This window comes from Lissotriton vulgaris, chromosome 10 (genome assembly GCF_964263255.1).
Source record: "Lissotriton vulgaris chromosome 10, aLisVul1.2, whole genome shotgun sequence".
NCBI lineage: Eukaryota > Metazoa > Chordata > Amphibia > Caudata > Salamandridae > Lissotriton > Lissotriton vulgaris.
The window spans coordinates 416,068,206-416,086,042 of record NC_141698.1 but is presented as its reverse complement, the minus strand read 5'-3'; the positions used below and the strand labels follow the sequence as shown (position 1 = coordinate 416,086,042).

At 43.6% G+C, this 17,837-nt stretch overlaps 1 protein-coding gene across 1 annotated transcript in view; it reads right to left on the bottom strand.

The window, feature by feature from the left end:
- CCDC78 (coiled-coil domain containing 78) overlaps positions 1-17,837 on the bottom strand; it is a 379,499-nt gene that overhangs the window by 267,442 nt on the left and 94,220 nt on the right. The window contains exon 5 of the mRNA XM_086941249.1: positions 11,593-11,789. Coding sequence (XP_086797375.1) covers positions 11,593-11,789 — 197 coding nt within the window. The remainder of the gene's footprint in view (positions 1-11,592; positions 11,790-17,837) is intronic.

The following is a 17,837-nucleotide window of genomic DNA, read 5'->3' as shown; positions in this document are numbered from 1 at the left end:
CCAAGGGTTATAAATAATAAATCAATAAAGAGTTTCTCACTTCCATTGTACCACAAAACAAGAAAGAAATACATCACACTACACACACTTTGACATTCACTAGTGTCCCACAAACATCAGATAGTGCAACATGAGGTGCACCAAAGATCAAGAAACTAGTTAGCCACACAACATTATCTATTTATCAACACAGTATATCAACTTATTCAAGACACTGGTTGTTGGACCTGCGATGAGCAAGCCCAGCACAAAGGGGGTAGCTTGGCTCAAGTGTCAAGGCAAGTGAAGGCTGTCGTGTTAAGCCGGCTTTGACCCAATAATATCTCCTTGTACAACCACCAAAAAGAAGGACTCCACACCACTGTTGTAGAAAAATATGATTCCTTTATGTAAAATTTCTCTGTTGTGAATGGGGATCAATTAGGAAAGCACATTTATATTTCTTTTGGTCACAATTTGCTGGGTTTCGATACACTAAATAAGCTCAGGATTACAATTCATCAATAAATAGAATAAATATCAGGAATAAATATCTTCAATAAATAGAATAAATATCGGGAATAAATATCTTCAATAAATAGAATAAATATCACTTTCTGTTTAGCAGAATAACTACTGGTTCAGTTACAAGAACATACACAGGTTCATTCTGGTATCGCTGCCACCAATTAAATACTTCAGGAACATTACATTTGCAAATACATTTCAGGTTGGAAAGATAACTCTTACAGTTTATGACGATTTCACCATTAATGTACACAGGCTTCTCTGGGCACAAAAGAAGTGTTGGGACTCTTTAAGAATCACACGGGGGTTATGCGCGTGTATGTAAAAGGCAAGGAAAGACAGTGAACACTTCATTTACACTCGGCTGCCACCGGGTTGAGATCTCTGTTTGCCGGTGGGGTCTAAGCGCGCCTAGGGGCTCTACCACTGCTAGCACTCAGGCGGCACCAGTTCAAAGTCTGTAGACTGACGAACGGGGCTGCCGAAGAGGTCACACGAACTTCGCGCTCAGTCAAATAAATGCCGGTTCACAGTTCCTTTATATCACCGCTTCCCACCTGAAGAAACGGGCCCACCTCACATCGGCTGCAATCGGAAAGCGATTCAGTCGGGTTCAGCACTTCTCTCACCAGCGACGGGTTCTCAGGGGCTCCACGGACCTCCCTCCGACTTCCTCAAACAGGGATGGTTCCCGCCCACAGCTACAGCCGCCGATTTACTGGGGAGGGGCAGAGACAATAGTCCCGCCCAACGAAGGCCGGCCTTTCCCCGCCCCGGCGCACCACCTCACCTCAGTCTGCGCAGGAAGCACTCTACGCCGGTGGGGCTCGGAGACGTCCGAGCTCCTTGCTGGAGGCGCCTGTCACAAAGGGGGCACAGTAGACGCTCGCGGTCGCGGCAACTTGCTCTCGCCTCGCGACCCGAGTCTGTCGTAATTCACCACCGGGGGGTGGGGAAGGCACACGGAAACGGCCACAGTCTCTTGGGGGTGACGAGGCACTCGCTGGGCAGGCGCTGTAGGCGCGAGGTCACCGCACACACAGCTGACTGGAACGCCAGTCGGGATCCACGCCAGTGACCCTTGCTTGCTCTACTGCCTCCACTACCAGCCGCCTCAGGGGTCAACAGGGCAGGTGTCAATCTGGAGTCAAGTCTGGAATCTCCTTCTTCACATAGATCTGGAACATCATTATCCTATCTAGTCTTCTGGTCATCTAAAATGGTCGCCAGGGACTGGACCTTATATAGCCAGTGCCCTGAGGTGCTGGCTCGTGCCAGTAGGTTCTAGAACCTTCTTTGGGCTAAGCCAATGACATGGCACTTCTAAGAGGTAATTGGGACCCTAACACCCACCATACTGGGGTTCTAGAGCAGCCATTTTGTGTACCTGAGGAAAATAAAGTAATTCCTGTCAGGAATGCGCGCCAAGTAAAAGGGCGCCAAAACCTTGAAAGGTCAAGGTTCATGGAGGCTCCAAGGGGAGTCACTCACACGAGGAAAAGGGATGGCCACCATTTTGAGGCCATTCATACAGGTTGCCAATCCCAGTCTATAATGTCACAGGTTTCGCCAGGCGTCTTGTAAATAGGTGCCAAAAACCTTGTGAACAACTGGGCGTCAAGGAACATCTAGCCCCATGAAACAGCACACAAAAGGTCCTGGTAGACAAAGAAAAGCGTCAAATTTTGGGAGGTACAGGGGAACAAAAGAAATCATAGTGGTGAGGAGACTCTCAGAAGCAGACGGGTCTAACACTGGTACACTGCTAAATGTACTTTAATAATACCATGGCCTAATAAACAATTTATACACACAAAACACATGAATTTCACAGCACATAAATTGTACACAGCAACAGAGATAATTATCTAACAGAAGCTCATTTACAAATTTCGACAATGGGAAATATGTATAAAAGCCCAGGGGGGGCTGAGCAAAATAAAAGTCATTGATTACACCGGCTTCCTCTACCATTTGGCTTTGATTCCAGCGGTCTGCCATTTTGAAGCCGGTAAGCAAATACTATTGTTAGTACTATTGTTATTTTGGATTATTACAAATGCACTCACCTCTCTTAATTCTGCTGAGTAAGTAAGTAAGTAAGTAAGTGCCAATTTGTATCGCGCGGCAATCGCTCCAAGGAGCATCTAGGCGCCCAGAAAGGACCACCAGGTGTTAGGTAGTCCCTATGCTTACTTGACCGAGACCCGAATTACACTAGGCTTCTGGCAGTTATATCTTGGAGATTAAAGATCCAGGTTTTTAGATGTTCACGGAAGTCTATTTCTTTATCCAGTAATCTCAACTGGGGGGGAAGAGTATTCCATGCTTTTGCTCCCAGTACCGCCAGGGATTTGCCCCCTCGAGTTTTAAGTCTGAAACTCGGGACGGTAAGCAGGTTGGCAGTTGAAGAACGCAGTGCTCTGGTTTGACAGTATCTGCTGAATTTTTTCCTCAGATAGGACGGGCCTAGGTTGTGAACAGCTCTAAAAGTAATTAACAGTACTTTGAACAAAACCCTTTTTGTAATGGGCAGCCAATGTAATGCCTTGAGGGCTTTGGTTGCAGATGATCTTTTCGGCCATTTTAGAACCAACCTCGCTGCTGCATGTTGCACCATCTGAAGTTTGTGTGTGACAGCTTTATTTGTACCAGCATAGAGGCTGTTGCAGTAATCGATGCGTGATGTTACAAGTGCAACCGTAACTGTTTTCCTTGCTTCAAGGGGCAAAAGATCAAAGAACTTTCTCAGTCCCTTTATTACCCCAAAGCACATGCCTGCCACTCTAGCCGCTTGTTGTCTAAAAGATAGGTCAGAGTCAAAATGCACCCCCAGATTACGGGCCGAGTTGGTTGTATGAGGTGGTATTTCAGCTTTTTCTGGCCACCATAATCGTGGGATGAACTCATTTTTTGGGCCTATAGGCATGATCTCAGTTTTACCTGTGTTGCATTTCAGATGATTTAGGCGCATCCATTCAAAGGTGGCCGTTAGGCAACCTTTGAGCTTATCCTCCCAGGCTTGGTTATCCTTGTCCATTACCAGGATAAGTTGTGTGTCATCGGCATAGGCTATAGCGTCTATGCCAAATGACGATATCAGTTTTATCAGGGGTGCAGTATAAACATTAAACAGGGTCGGGCTCAGGCTCGAGCCCTGCGGAACTCCCGTCGACAGCGCTTTTTCACTGGAACAGAATTCCCCCAGGGTCACCACTTGCCTCCTGTCACTTAAAAAGTTTCTTATCCACTCAAGCACTGTCCCTGTGACACCAGATGTTATTAGCCGGTCTAATAGGATGGCATGTGAGACCGTGTCGAAGGCCGCCGATAGGTCTAATAAAATCAGGACGGCCTTCTTGCCTTGGTCTAGGGCTGAGCGGATAGTTTCTGTAGTGAACAGGAGGGCCGATTCGGTGGAATGTTTGGCCCTGAAACCTGCCTGGTTGGGGTGCCATACATCACTATCTTCCAAGAAACGAGTAAGTTGTTTATTTACAATTGACTCTGTGACTTTGCACAGGGCCGGGAGTAGTGAAATGGGTCGTAGGTTCGACAGTGTGGTGGGGTCAGGGAGTTGTTTTTTTTGCAGTGGTTTCACCGCTGCCAGTTTCCACTCTGGGGGGACTTTGGCTGTGGACAGTGAGGTGTTAACAATGGCATTTATTATTGGGTTGGCAATGTCCACAATGAGGTGTAAGAGTCTAACTGGGCATGGGTCAAAGGGGGATCCGGATTTTGTTGCCAGAATTCCTCTTTTGGTATCCTCCAGACTAACTGGAAGGAAAGTTGTCAACTGCGTGGCCCCTTGCCTCACTATATCATCCTCTGTTCTTGGCTCTAATATAGGGACATCAAAGTCCTTCGTCAGCCCCTGTACTTTTCCCTCAAAGAAATCTGCGATCTTGTCACAGAGTGCCTGCGAGGGCGGGATATCCTGCGCTAAACATTTAGGCTTATTAAAGCCGTTTACAATTTTAAATATTTCCTTTTGTTTGCTGCTGGCTGTTTCTATTGCCAACGAGAAGTACCTTTTTTTAGCTTGTTTAATTAGCGCATGATAGGCATTTTTTATCCTTTTGTATTTGCTACGTTCGAGGCTAGAGTAGTTTTTCCGCCAGCTTCGTTCAACTCTTCTAAGCTCCCCTTGTTTATCTTTGAGATCTCGATCGAACCAGGGTGCAGATGTTTTCTTTCTACCCCGCCTCGTTCTGTTTTTTCCCTGCCCAACTGTACCTTTCAGATCATTCATCCATGTTCTGAAACTGATGGGATTTGCAGGTACTACCAGCTGGGGTCTACAGTTCCTGGCTATAGTTATAAGTTCTGGGTGGGACAGTATCGTTTTCCATTCATCCCTTGTGACCTTGCTGTGTTCCTTTTTATGATCATTTTCTCGGTAGGACATAAGAGGAAGCATAAAAGGAATCAGCATGTGGTCAGTCCAAATTTGGGGTCTAAGGGGGTTAGTTGTCAAAGAGTCTAGGTTAGTGGCAATGCAGTCTATTGTATGCCCTGCCTCATGGGTGGCTAGGGTGTCTCGGATGGTGAGGCCCAAGACCTCCATGGTTTCCCGATAGGAGGCAGCAGGTGCATCGGTTGTGGACTCTAGGTGGATGTTTATATCACCCATCAGAGTGAAATTGGAATACCTAAGTATCAATGGGCTGAGCACCTCTCCTATGTTACCCAGGAAGCCCGCACAGGGTCCTGGTGGGCGATAGATCAAAGCCCCCGTGAAGGAGAAGTTGTCATTAATTTTAATTATGAAACCCATCCCTTCTGCATCTGTTAGCTCTTGCAGTGGTATCGTCGAGCAGCTGAGGGAGTCCCTATATATAATGGCCACTCCTCCACCACGTTGTTCATTCTCTCTATCTACTCTTTGTATACCATATCCAGGGGGCAGGGTGTGAACCACATCTGGGGTGCACCAGGGTTTAAGCCATGTCTCCGTAATGAAGAGACAATCTAAATTGTCATCTATCAATAAGTCCTGGATATGCTGGGCATGCTTCGGTACAGATCTGGCATTTATTAGGGCTGCTTTAAAGCTATCCTGGGGTGTTGAGAAGGCCGAAACTTGGGACCACAGAAAAGTGTGGCGACAGGCCTGGCAGCTCACTGGGCCTGCCCAGTATGAGGGATCGAGTTTATTTGAGTCACAGCAGGGCTTTGTTTGTAAGGCCAACAGATCTTGTCTATCATAGCGCCCGGGTATGGCATTTTTCACAGGGTCCCTGGCCCTGCGCCCGGCCTGTGCGCGGACGGGCGCAGACGGGCTGGACTCTGGCTTGACTCCGGCGTGATTGCGGAGTGCCCGCTGAGCGCGTCCGCTGCGCGGAGTCATTGCCGTCTATTTTTATACTCTCTAGCCCTACCCAAAATGGCCGCCGCCGTTTTCCTTCCTTGTCCCGGCAAGACCGCCCTGAACTGGCCGGTTGCTTCATCAGTATCAAAATGTGTGCGTGAAGTGTTTAAGAATGCCAGCCTGCTGAAACCTTATTCTCAGGGCTTTAAGTGGGATGAAAAAACTGGGGGCTGTCTCTCAAAGGGGAGTGGCCAGTGTAATTATGGTTGTGGCTTGGAAACAGTAAACTGAAAATCTGTGCTTAGCATATTGTGCTCTCCGACTAGTATTTTTCTGCTTCTGTAATCGCAACCAGATGTAAAATACAAGTAACCAGACAGAACTATTAGCTTTGTCAATGGTTGTTAGTTGCATAAGATAAATAAGCAAGAACTATTGCTTTGTTTAGTAGAGCAAATTGAAAATGTGTCAGTTCGGATATGAAGAAAGAGTGAAAGTAATATAAGGAGTCTCAAAGGGGCAATGCTGCAAAGTTAAAATGTATCTTTTTCATCTTGAGGGTGAGAGCAAAATGGGGAGCCCAATAGTGACCCGACTCAGCACCTGCTTTTTAGAACTGCGGGTGCTGAGCACCGGCAGGACCCTGCCCACTTAAACCCCTGCTTATTCTGAAAAACCTGAACTGAGAGAGATCTGTGCATGGCGAGACTATGAAGATCTGGCTGACTGTTTTCCCTCTCACTTCACACTTCCAGGATTACAAGGAGAAGCTCCAGCAAACAGAGAGGTTCAGGAGTTATTTTAAAAAATGGACATTCTATAAATTGCCTTGCCCAACCCAGGTTTCATTAATAATTTTTACAAGTTCAGATTTAGTTAACCAGCCCAAATTTCAGTAATAATATTTACACGTTCAGAGTACCTTTTCCACCCCAGGTTCCAATAATAATATTTACAAATTCAGGTTTCATAAATAATATTTACTAGTTCCCATTACCTTATCACCCAAGGTTTCCTTATCAATACTTTCAAGTTCAGGTTGTCCTTCCCATTAATAGTATCATTAATAGTTTTGAAATATTCAGATTGCCTTTACCATCTTAAATGTAATGAACTATCTTCAAGTTCAGATTCCCTTTTTCATTAATAATATTTAAATATTCAGATTACCTTTACCACTCTACATTTCATTACCTAGTTTCAAGCTCAGATTACCTTTCCTACCCAGGTTTCATTCATAATAGTTAAATATTCAGATTACATTAACCACCCTAAGTTTCATTGAATATCTTCAAATTCAGATTACCTTTCCTACCCAGCTTCCATTATTAATATTTATATATTGAGATTACCTTTACCACCTCAGGCTTCTAAGCTTATAACTAGCCTTAATCTGATGGGTCTTTCCCAAAGCCTCCTAGGTCCCACCCATCGGGCAGGGCACATCTTGGACATGATCTTTACTAATATTGACCATTTGACATGCAACCCCCCCTCCCTTTAACATGGACCGACCATTCTATGTTCTTGTTCTCCATCCAAACTCAGGTCAGTGAGCGCTCAATAGGAAAATCGAGTCAAATTACAGAGCTACGTAGACGCTGGAATAACCTATCCCTCGAAGCCTTCAAAGAGGTATTTTGTCCATTCTCAGCAAAGAATGCTCAAGCTGTCTCTGAGCCATCTAGAATGCTGGCAGGCTTCAACTCAGCCCTAGAGACCGCTTTCAACTCTATAGTCCCACCCAAAAAATGTTGTCCGGCGCAACAGCAGCAATCAACCCCCTGGTACACTCTGGAGCTTAAAATTGAAAAATCCAAGTCCAAGACCTTGGAGAGACGATGGAGAACTCGCAAAAATATTTTAGACAGACAGACCTATAAATCAGCTCTGTCCAAATACCATCTGAACATTAAATCAGCTAGGAACAACTTCATTATGAACCAAATTGACCAGGCCAGTAATTCATCTAAAGCCCTGTTTACCATAGTGAAGGACTTCGTATCCCCCAAAGCCTGCAGACAAGCCCCGCTGGAATCACAAGAATGATGTAACTCATTAGGGGAATTCTTCCATGATAAAATTGAACAGATATACACTAACTTTGCTAACCTGAGTCCCCTGAACCCCTACTCTCCCAGTAATCCAATAGATCCGGACGTGCCGATGGTAAGTCCCCTCGAGCAGTTCGAACTGATCACACTTGAAGAGGTCACCAACCTACTACTCTCTGCTAAATCTGGCTCGCCTAAGGATCTTTGCCCTGCCAGAATAATAGCTCGACTAGCCCCTGTATGTGCTCCTGAGATCCAAAAACTGTTCAACTGCTCAATCCAAACAGGCCTAATTCCTATCCCATGGAAAGAAGCTTATGTCCGCCCAATACTGAAAAAGCCAACAACGGACCCCCTGATACTCAGTAACTATCGCCCCGTTTCGCTACTCCCCTTACTGGGCAAGAAATTGGAAACAGCCATTAATAGGCAATTAAGCCAATACCTTGAGACTAATAATTACCTGGATCCCTCGCAATCTGGATTTCCTCCCGGTTTCAGCACTGAGACCGCCATTCTAGCAGTGACTGACTCCATGAGGCAGGTAGTGGATGCCGAAGGATCTGTTGTCCTGATACTCCTGCATCTCTCTGCGGCTTTCGATACTATTTCACATCTAAAGCTCGTGGAGAGATTCCATTCTTGTGGCATCCAGGGCATGGCCCTAAAATGGATACAGAATTTCCTGACTGATAGACATCAAACGGCAATGTTAGGACCAGTTTTTCTCAAAGAAAATCCGTCTGGTCAGGGGTGTACCCCAGGGCTCCTGTCTGAGCCCAACATTATTTAATGTCTATATGGCCCCCCTGGCAAAAATTGTGGAACATTTTGGGTTCGAAATAATCTCATACGCGGACGACATTCAGCTTATGTTCACAATTGGTTCTAATATAGAATCGGAGAAAGGACATTTCTCCACGGGCATGGTCACTATCTCAAACTGGATGTCTGAGAACTGCCTCCAGTTGAATCCAAGTAAGACGGAGGTAATGTGGATGGGGAAAGCATCGATGTTTTGGACAGATGACTGGTGGCCATCCCAGCTCGGACTGGCCCCTATCCCAAAACAATCAGTGATGAGCCTGGGAATAATTCTGGCCCACTCTTTAATGATGAAAGATGAGATTGCGCTGTAACCAGCTCATGCTATCACAGTCTTCGCCTTCTGCGTAAGATTCTCCCCTACTTGCCGATTAAACATCGTAGAATCCTGGTCCAGGCCATGGTGACCAGTCACCTTGACTATGGAAATGCTCTTCTGGCCGAAGTTGGAACAACGCAGCTTGCCAAATTACAGGTTATCCAAAATACGGCAGCAAGAATGATCCTGAACCGCCCTGCTGGCTCACCATCAGGCCCCCTGCTGAGAGAGCTCCATTGGCTCCCAATAAGAAAGCGATCAAATTTTAAGATATGGTGTCTTACCTACAACTCCCTCAGAGGGAAAGGCCCCGATTACTTGTGCAAAAAACTTATCTAACATACTTCGGATAGGTCTCTTAGATCCAACTCCTTGGCCCTTTTAAAAGTCCCCAGGATACGTCTCAGTCGTATCGGAGGTATGGCGTTTTCTTTTCTCGCCCCACGTTACTGGAACTCTTTGCCCCTTGCCTTGCAAGAATGTCCTTCCTACAATATTTTTAGGAAACAATTAAAAGCATTTCTCTTCTAATCATCAAGTCTTCTCCCTGTTTCTGCTACCTCTCTGACACTAAGTAAGCGCTGAGATGCCTCCGGGTGAGTCATGAGCTATATAAGTGTTCCTAACATAACATAACAAAACATATATGTTCATGTTCATGTTACCACCTCAGGATTTCATATTATTTACAAATTTAGATTACATTTACAACCCTAGATTTCATAAACAATATTTTCATAATGAAAATCTTAACGCTTGTCATGAATCTACTCAGCTGACCAGGCATGTCCCTTATTACCATTTCAAAATTGAGGCCATCCACCTGCACATAGACTAGAGAGAAGTAGATGGATGTCAAATGGGCTGCGATAATGCTCAAGTGGAAACTAAGGTAAATGGTCCTCAAATATGAAAGGCCTACAAATAAAATACCAAAAGCTCCTGGTAGACTATTTCTGATTGAGGTATCTGCCCAGAGACAAAATGCATTGTTACAACCTCTTCAGGAATGCCACTGCCTGCAAAGTAAGCAATCAAACCACTTGGACAGTTTTATGTCAAAATACTTTGTGGGTTTCACTTTAGATTTGATGCCTAGGCACTGCTGCTTAAATCAGGCAATAACAACTCAAGAATAGTAACTTTTGGATTTCTACAGGATCAAATTTGAGAGCTGGCTCAATGGGTGGCCCGTCTCCTATCTGAGTTGGCAACTGCCTATAGACAATTTGGAAAAATATTTGTTAATTCAGGATTTGCCTGACATCATACTTATGATGTCCTTCCATTTTCAATTAATCAAGCTTTCTGGTATATGGGAGTTACATGAGTGATGACACATGTGTAAATGTCCTTACTGGAAATGTTGATGGAATGGCCCTTTATACTACCTAGGTTACCATCCCCCCCAAAGTATCCTAGAAAATGAACATGACCTGATGAAGGCAGATCACTTGTTAACAGAAACTAAAATGATTCCTGTGAATCATGGTCCCTCTACATGTTTTTTTAACCCCTTGTATGCTGATGACGGAACCGCTCCGTCATCAGCTGCGGTGGCGCTGTGCTGATGACGGAGCGGTTCCGTCATGGCCCGCCCGCCGCTCATGCGCGTCGCGAATTCCGCGCCTGCGCTGGGCGTTCTATTGAGCGTGCGGGGCCATGACGGAACCGCTCCGTCATAAGCACAGCGCAACCGACGCTGGTGACGGAGCGGTTCCGTCACCAGCATGCGCCCGCCGCTCTTCCGCCCCGCCCCCTTAGCACTGCGGCAGAATAGCCGCCGCAGTGAAGGGGTTAACAGGCTGCAATGTTCGTCCGAGAACAATGGGATAAGACACTATCTATAACTAACTTTAACTTGTGTATTACAAGGGATTTCAAACCCTTTGCATCATCTCCAATCAATGGGGTTAATTACCCCATATTTAGTTTGGAACTATGAAAATGTTCCTGTTGGCTAATTCAGCACTACCTGAGCTGATAGACAGTTGAGGAAAGAGGACTGCGCGGCGAGACAATCTCCTTAGAAGGGTAAAATTATGAAAATACCTCCACGCAAGGTATAGTTACATTTCTGTTTTAGCATAATTGACTACGGCAACCATGTTTTCGTGCTCATTCTAATCATGCCTAAAGGAAGTGCCCATCAATGACATTTCAAGCTTCTCTGTCACATCGTGGGTAAGAAATTGTTGACTTGCTTACTCACCTGAAAAAGTTTACAAATATGTAACGTTTGACGGTCAAATTTTTCTTTCTCATGATCTCAGACCCAGGCAGCTTTTTACACTCTTTATTTTACAATGTCATGTGAGTCCCATTGGAAGCCTGCATATAAAATGGTGTAAATGTGTGCTTTTACTGTGCTAGGGGGTCTCGTTTGCATGTTAGTTGCTGGAGGACAACCTGGTCGACTGAATCTGTGATTCACTAATAATTAATATATATTTTGTTAATAAACCATATAAGCCTCAGATTGGCATATGCGCAGATTTTCTTCAACATGTGTCTTATTAACAATCTTCTTACCAGTGGTTCCTTGGAAGAACAACTACCATTCTAGTGACACATACCTGTAGCTGATAACTCGGTCGGAGTAGGGCGAACCAGCCAGCTCATTCACGACACGGTAGAAAGCCAGTAGGGACTTGTTCAGCATGGGCCGCTCTCTTGACCTCAGCCATACTGTATCCTCTGTGAGGTTCTCAGTACCCGGCAGCTCCACTACCTTCAACCATGAGTGGCTTGGATGAGGATCATTATGAAGGTGCTGTGAGCACAATAGAGTAAGTTAGAGCATTAAAAAGGCAGTGAAGAAACTTCTAGATCGATAGGGTGGAGGGTGAAGAAGGTGAAAGATTTTAAGAGTGCAGGCGTCCAAGTTCCTTTGACTTTTGATTTATTTAGGTGACTATGCAGGATTTCTGGGTACAGGTTTCATCAAGAGTCAATTATGAAGTTCAAACTGTCGCGCAGTAAATGGTTTAAGAGACATGGGGCCTAATTATGACTTCTGGCGGAACGGTGGTTCGGCGGTACCAACTGCCGCACCACCGCTCCGCCGAAGGTCGCTGCTGCCCACCAGATTACGACCAACTTTGTGTGTCCGGTGGTCGGGTTGTATGGCAGTCCAGAAGCGGTGCATCTTTCAAAGGCTGCGGTGGCTTTGAAAGAGGCACCACAATGTGGGTATCACACGGAATTCCTGCATGGCATGGACTCAGACACCTGGGTGTATGCACACAGGGAGAGACATGTTCTGCCCCCTTCATACATCCCCATGCTGAGGGAGCCTTTGTTTCAGCACCACCAGCCTTTTCATGGAGGAAAGACCTCCATGAAACGGCTGGGGTTCCTGAAGCTTGTAATATGCATGGCGGTGCCGCGGCACCACCACCTGCACATTAAATATTCCATGACCGCCGCAACACCGCCAGGGAACAGCGGATTCAGAGCTGGCAGTCCAATTGCGATCCAACCCGCCAAGTCATAATGGGGTGGTTGGGCCGCCAGTGTGAGGGTGGCTGGACCGCCACCGCCACGTCACATGGGGTCTGGCAGTCCTTGGACCTCCAGACTCGTAATTTGGCCCTTAGGGTCTGATGAAATATTTAAATTTGCAAACCAAGGATGTGCAATTTCAAAACCAATCAATTTGTGAATGGGAATGCAGTTTACAATGGGCCCTATGTAATTGTAGGTCCCATCATGAACTGTGTGTTGTGCAGCGGCTCGCACAATGACCTGCATAATGAATATTATCTGGCCACATAGTGATTGCCAACAAATGCAGGGACAGAGGCTTGCAAGGGACAGCAGACCTCCATCCATGCCTTTGAATTTCCAAGAAAAAATAAGAAAAGATGCTACTTTCTGATGTCATGTAGACCGCCGACATGATCTCCACAGGTAAACCAGTCCCAAAGGGACAGCTTCCCCTTTGGAAATCAGTTACCACTGCAGTGCAGAAGTTGGTAACTGATCAATGGTTTACTACCACAATTGCATTTGCAAACCAGTGATAAATTCACTTACAAATTACAATAAGGAGAGGGGGCGGTCTTTTCATACCGTCCCCTATTTGCAACTTGTAATATATAACATTAGCACTTTTAAGAGTCCTAAAAGGGCTTAAATATCTTCTAAAAAGTTGTTCTGAGGTCAAAATCCTGTGTTTTGTACATCATAAGCCCTAAAATCCATTTAAATCAAGGTCAACAGCTAAGAAGTAACCCATTCTGAATAGATTTGAGTGGTGATTGTGAATATTTATTTCTGGGAATCTTGTGACATATTTTGTGAGCAATGCAGAAATACAGAAATATTACTACGATGTGTTTGGTATCACAGTGCACACATGTCAAGGGTGGCTATGTTTTCTTTAATCAAACCGTAACATTTTAAATAGAGAAAAGGATTTCATCAATAGGGGTGTGGTTGGAAGTAGTAGTAACAAATAGCAAAAGAGAAGACCATTCTATGATCCAGGATCCTGCTGTTTCAGGTAACAGTTGAAATTAAATGAAATTAAAAATGAATTTATAGAGCATATTAAACCCAAGGGCATTAAATCTAAGCGCTATGCCAGAAAACAGAGCTCATAACCACAGAAATGCCTGAAAGCCTATGATGAGAAAAGCTAGGTTTTCAAAGATTTGTTTAAATAAGGCAAAGGAGTCACGTTTAGCAATGTGGGTGGGCTGATAAATCTTTAACCTGGTAGCAGCCGGAAATGGACTGGCCGCCCATCTGACTTTCCTAAACCTGGGAGTGGTGACTTTACTTGCTGAAGAAGATCTGAGTGACTTGCCCGGAATGTACCAGTTGAGGAGGGCAGAGAGATGTTTAGACACTTTGCGATGGAGGGTAAGAACACTAGGCAAATAGCCTTGAAGTCTATGAGCTTCCCAACAGGGAGCCAATGCAGCACTCTAATACCGTCTCCGACAGACCCTCGTTTGGGAGTGTTAAGAATAAGGCGTGCAACTGCGTTTTGCACTAAAGGGCATTGCAATAATCGCGTCTGGAGGTGACTAAAGCAATGGCTACCAAGTGGCGCAGTTCAAGTGGAACACATGGAAAGATTTTTCTAAGAGTCCAAATTATGTAGAAGCAGGTACTCATTGTGAGATTGACATGTAACTCGAAATTCAAAGAGGTATCAAAGATCACCCCAAGATTTTTGGTTGCTTTAATAGGAGTGGGTAAAGGGCCACAACCCTCTGGCCACCAACTGCAAGACCAAATGGATTCTTGTGCACCAAACACCAGCACCTCACTTTTTTCCGTATTCAGATTTAGAACATTTTCATTCATCAATATGTTGATCTTAGTCAATTCAATTCAATATATTTATTAAAGATTTGGAACTCCTAGGAGGTCCACATAAAATGCATTCATAGAATTACAAATAAAACAGAAACACATAACATGCATAATCACAAACCATCATAAAAATGATCAAGAGCCTGCCTTCGATTAGCTAAATTTCAATAAGAAAAAACAAACAATATTATCAGAAAACCTGATCATACAGTACTTGAGATTTTCCACATTATAACTCCTAAGATGATATATTGGACGTTATATAAACTGACAGTTCATTTAATAAAAACCAAAAGTTCCATTTCAACTAAAGAATCAATTTAAAATTAGAGACAGAGTAAAACATGGGCATAATCAGACCTGTGCCAAAAGCAATTCAGTAGCAACCAGCTCACAAGAGAAAAACCTCCTGAATCCCACTGCATATAAGTTTTTAGAATGAACAACAGAACATAGTGGGAAACATAAAGCAACCTAACCCTAATTATGAGAAAAATAGCAGTTAATAGCTGCCTATCAATGTGCAAAATACAAATTAATAAAACTAAAGACTACTACAGATGGAGAGCTAGCTAAAAGGCTGGCTAAGGGGATACCCACCCATTTGAAAAGTGTACTAAAAAGGCAAGAGAAATAAAAAAGTTTTAGTCCCACTGCTTTGTTTTTTGTCCAAAATTGATAATCTCGGGTTGGTGCTACATCTTATACACAATCTTATAAAAACATCATTACAAGGTTAAAATATATACATGAATTCCTTAAAATAATTAAATAATTTTACGCACACGGCATCATTTTTAGGACAAAAGAGATCATCTCGAGCTGATGCTAAGTTTTTAACAGAGTTTTGTAAAAACATCGGACGGAGCCAACGTTAACGGCTCAATGCCAATGCTGGACATACAAACAAAACATGGTCCAGAGTCTGATTGCTCAGCATACACAAATTACAAATGTTCCCATTATTTGGATTTTGAGACCAGTTTGTTGTAAGGTCATTTAAGGGCAGAAGATTCATGCGACCTAAAATAAGTAAGCGACGAATACTGTGTTCTAAGTTCCAAAATAAATATTTTTGAGCAATTCTCGGAGAGTTTGTCCTAATTATTAGTTTTAATCTTTCTTTAGAGTTACAGGATTGAATGTCTCTATCGAAACTAATTCTGCCACTCAGAGTTTTTAGGAGAGACTTAAATCCTAATGATGGAAGAGTAAGCACTGATTCTTCCTGTAAACTAAAGACTTTTAATGCTAAGAGAAATCACGGTAAAAGGAGCAGTTACCTGCCTTAACGTCAAAGATTTCATGGCATAAGACACCTCTTAGTGAATCAGGGTCACTATGTTTTAGCTGATAACCCCAACGTAGAACCCTGGATAAATCTTGAGTATAGGAGCTTATCAAGCCAAATTCCAATCTGATTGCTGCCGTTGGAACTAAGGTGTTAAAATTACATATTTTTCGTAGTATCTGGCCTTCAACCTTGTCCAAAAAACTCCAGTCCTTAACAGGGATTAATTCTATCGCATAAAGCAGGGTTGGGGGGATTTTTGCCTTAAAAACCGTCAATAAATGTACGAAATGTCTCCTACCCATAGCGCTGTAAAAAATACGCAAGTTGTTGGCGTGCGAAGTAGCTTTACTAGAGCAGTGTGAAATGTGAGGATTATTTTTCAGGCTGCTTGTTAAAAGTTTCCCTAAATAGAGGTATGAATCTACTACCTCCAGTCTTTCAGGACCGATTTGCCAATTAAAATTATATGATTTCCTACTTTTAGAACTTTTCAAAATTAAAATTTTACTTTTGGATACGTTTATTTTCAAAAAGTGGGCCACAGTATATTTCTGTAAGGAGGCCAACTTTCTATTCAACCCAATAGGAGTTAAGTCCATTACTACTATATCATCTGCATATAGTAGACATGCAAAAGGACGGGTACTGATCTTCGAGGCATTTCCATCATCTTGAACAAAGCAATCGGGTAAGTCTGCTATATATAAGGAGAATAGCAGCGGTGCTAACAAGCAGCCCTGTTTGAGACCGTTTTCAGTAGGGATTACATTTAATAATCCTTGATTTCCACCCATTAATATCTTGCACCAGGTTTGCGAGTGGAGTGCTATGATCAAGGATAGAAGAGGGGGAGGCAAACCCATTTTTTGCAGTTTTCTCCATAGTAGAGGTCGATCTACCTTATCGAAGGCTGTAGAAAAATCAATGAAAGCCATAAATACATTTGAGTTACGATAGATTGTGTATTTTTCCTCTATTAATTTCAACATACAAATATTATCTAGTGTAGAATGGTTTTTCCTAAAGCCTGCTTGCTCAATGGGGAGTACTTTCTTCTCTACCACCCATTCCGAAAGGTGATCGAGAATTCTACGTGCAAATATTTTCCCTGCTGCCTAGAGTCTAGCTATTTGTCGGTAATTACCTGGATGCGATCTAACACCCTTTTTGTATAGAGGAATTAAAATACTTTCCCATTAGAATAACAAAAATTAAATAATGGAGCTAAATAGGTAGCCCACAAAAGAGGCTCCTTTTTGATTAGCGGCATGGGAAATTCATCAGGGCCTATTGCTCCTGAGGATCTAATTTTTTTAATAGCCCCGACCACTTCATCGATAGAGTGGAAATAGTTGGGTAATGAAATTAACGGCTGATCCAGAGCCCCAATATCAGAACTGCAAGAATCGAGATTCCCAGAATACAATTCCCGCAGATAAAGTTTCCAATCTTCTTCTTTTATGGGTATGGGAAGAGATTTCACCCTAGTGCTGCAGCAATCGGCGGTTATTTCCCAATACCTTTTTGAGTTATTTTTTGAAGCTGCCTCTTTTAACTATGTCCATACACCATCTTCCTTTATTTGCCTTAGGGAGCATTTTTTCCTCTGTCTTTTTCTCTATAGCAGGTTTATTAAATTTCTTCGCTCATGTGAAAAGTACAGGAACTTGTTGCGTGTTTATCTAGGTTCCTGATCGATACTGTGACCTTATGCCCCTATTCGGCTATACATCCATTTATTCCCTATATTGGCATAACCGTTCAAGTGCGATATTCAGAAAGTCATCTCTGGCCTCACACGAACAGAGCCACATTCCAGAATAGTTCTCTGCCACTTCCTTTGCAACCAATTAGTGCAATGACAGAGCAGAAGTCACTATCTGATATTCCTAGATTAACACTCCGAGTTCTTCAACAAGATAAAAACTCAGCAAACCTGGAAATCCCCGCTTGCTGTGTTTTGATTAGTAATGGAACTCTAATGAGCAACTGATAGCTATCACTTCTTAGTGACATCTTTAATTGACGTCTTATGTCCAGCAAACTTGTGTCAAACCAGGCACCTGTCAGGTATAAATACTACCAACGTAGCCTTAAGCAATTGCTGGTGTCCCATTGCTGTTGTATGCTGTATGCAGTACGCTGATGCTGCTGCTGTCCCCTTGGTGGTGAAGCTACTGATACCATTATCGCTGCTAA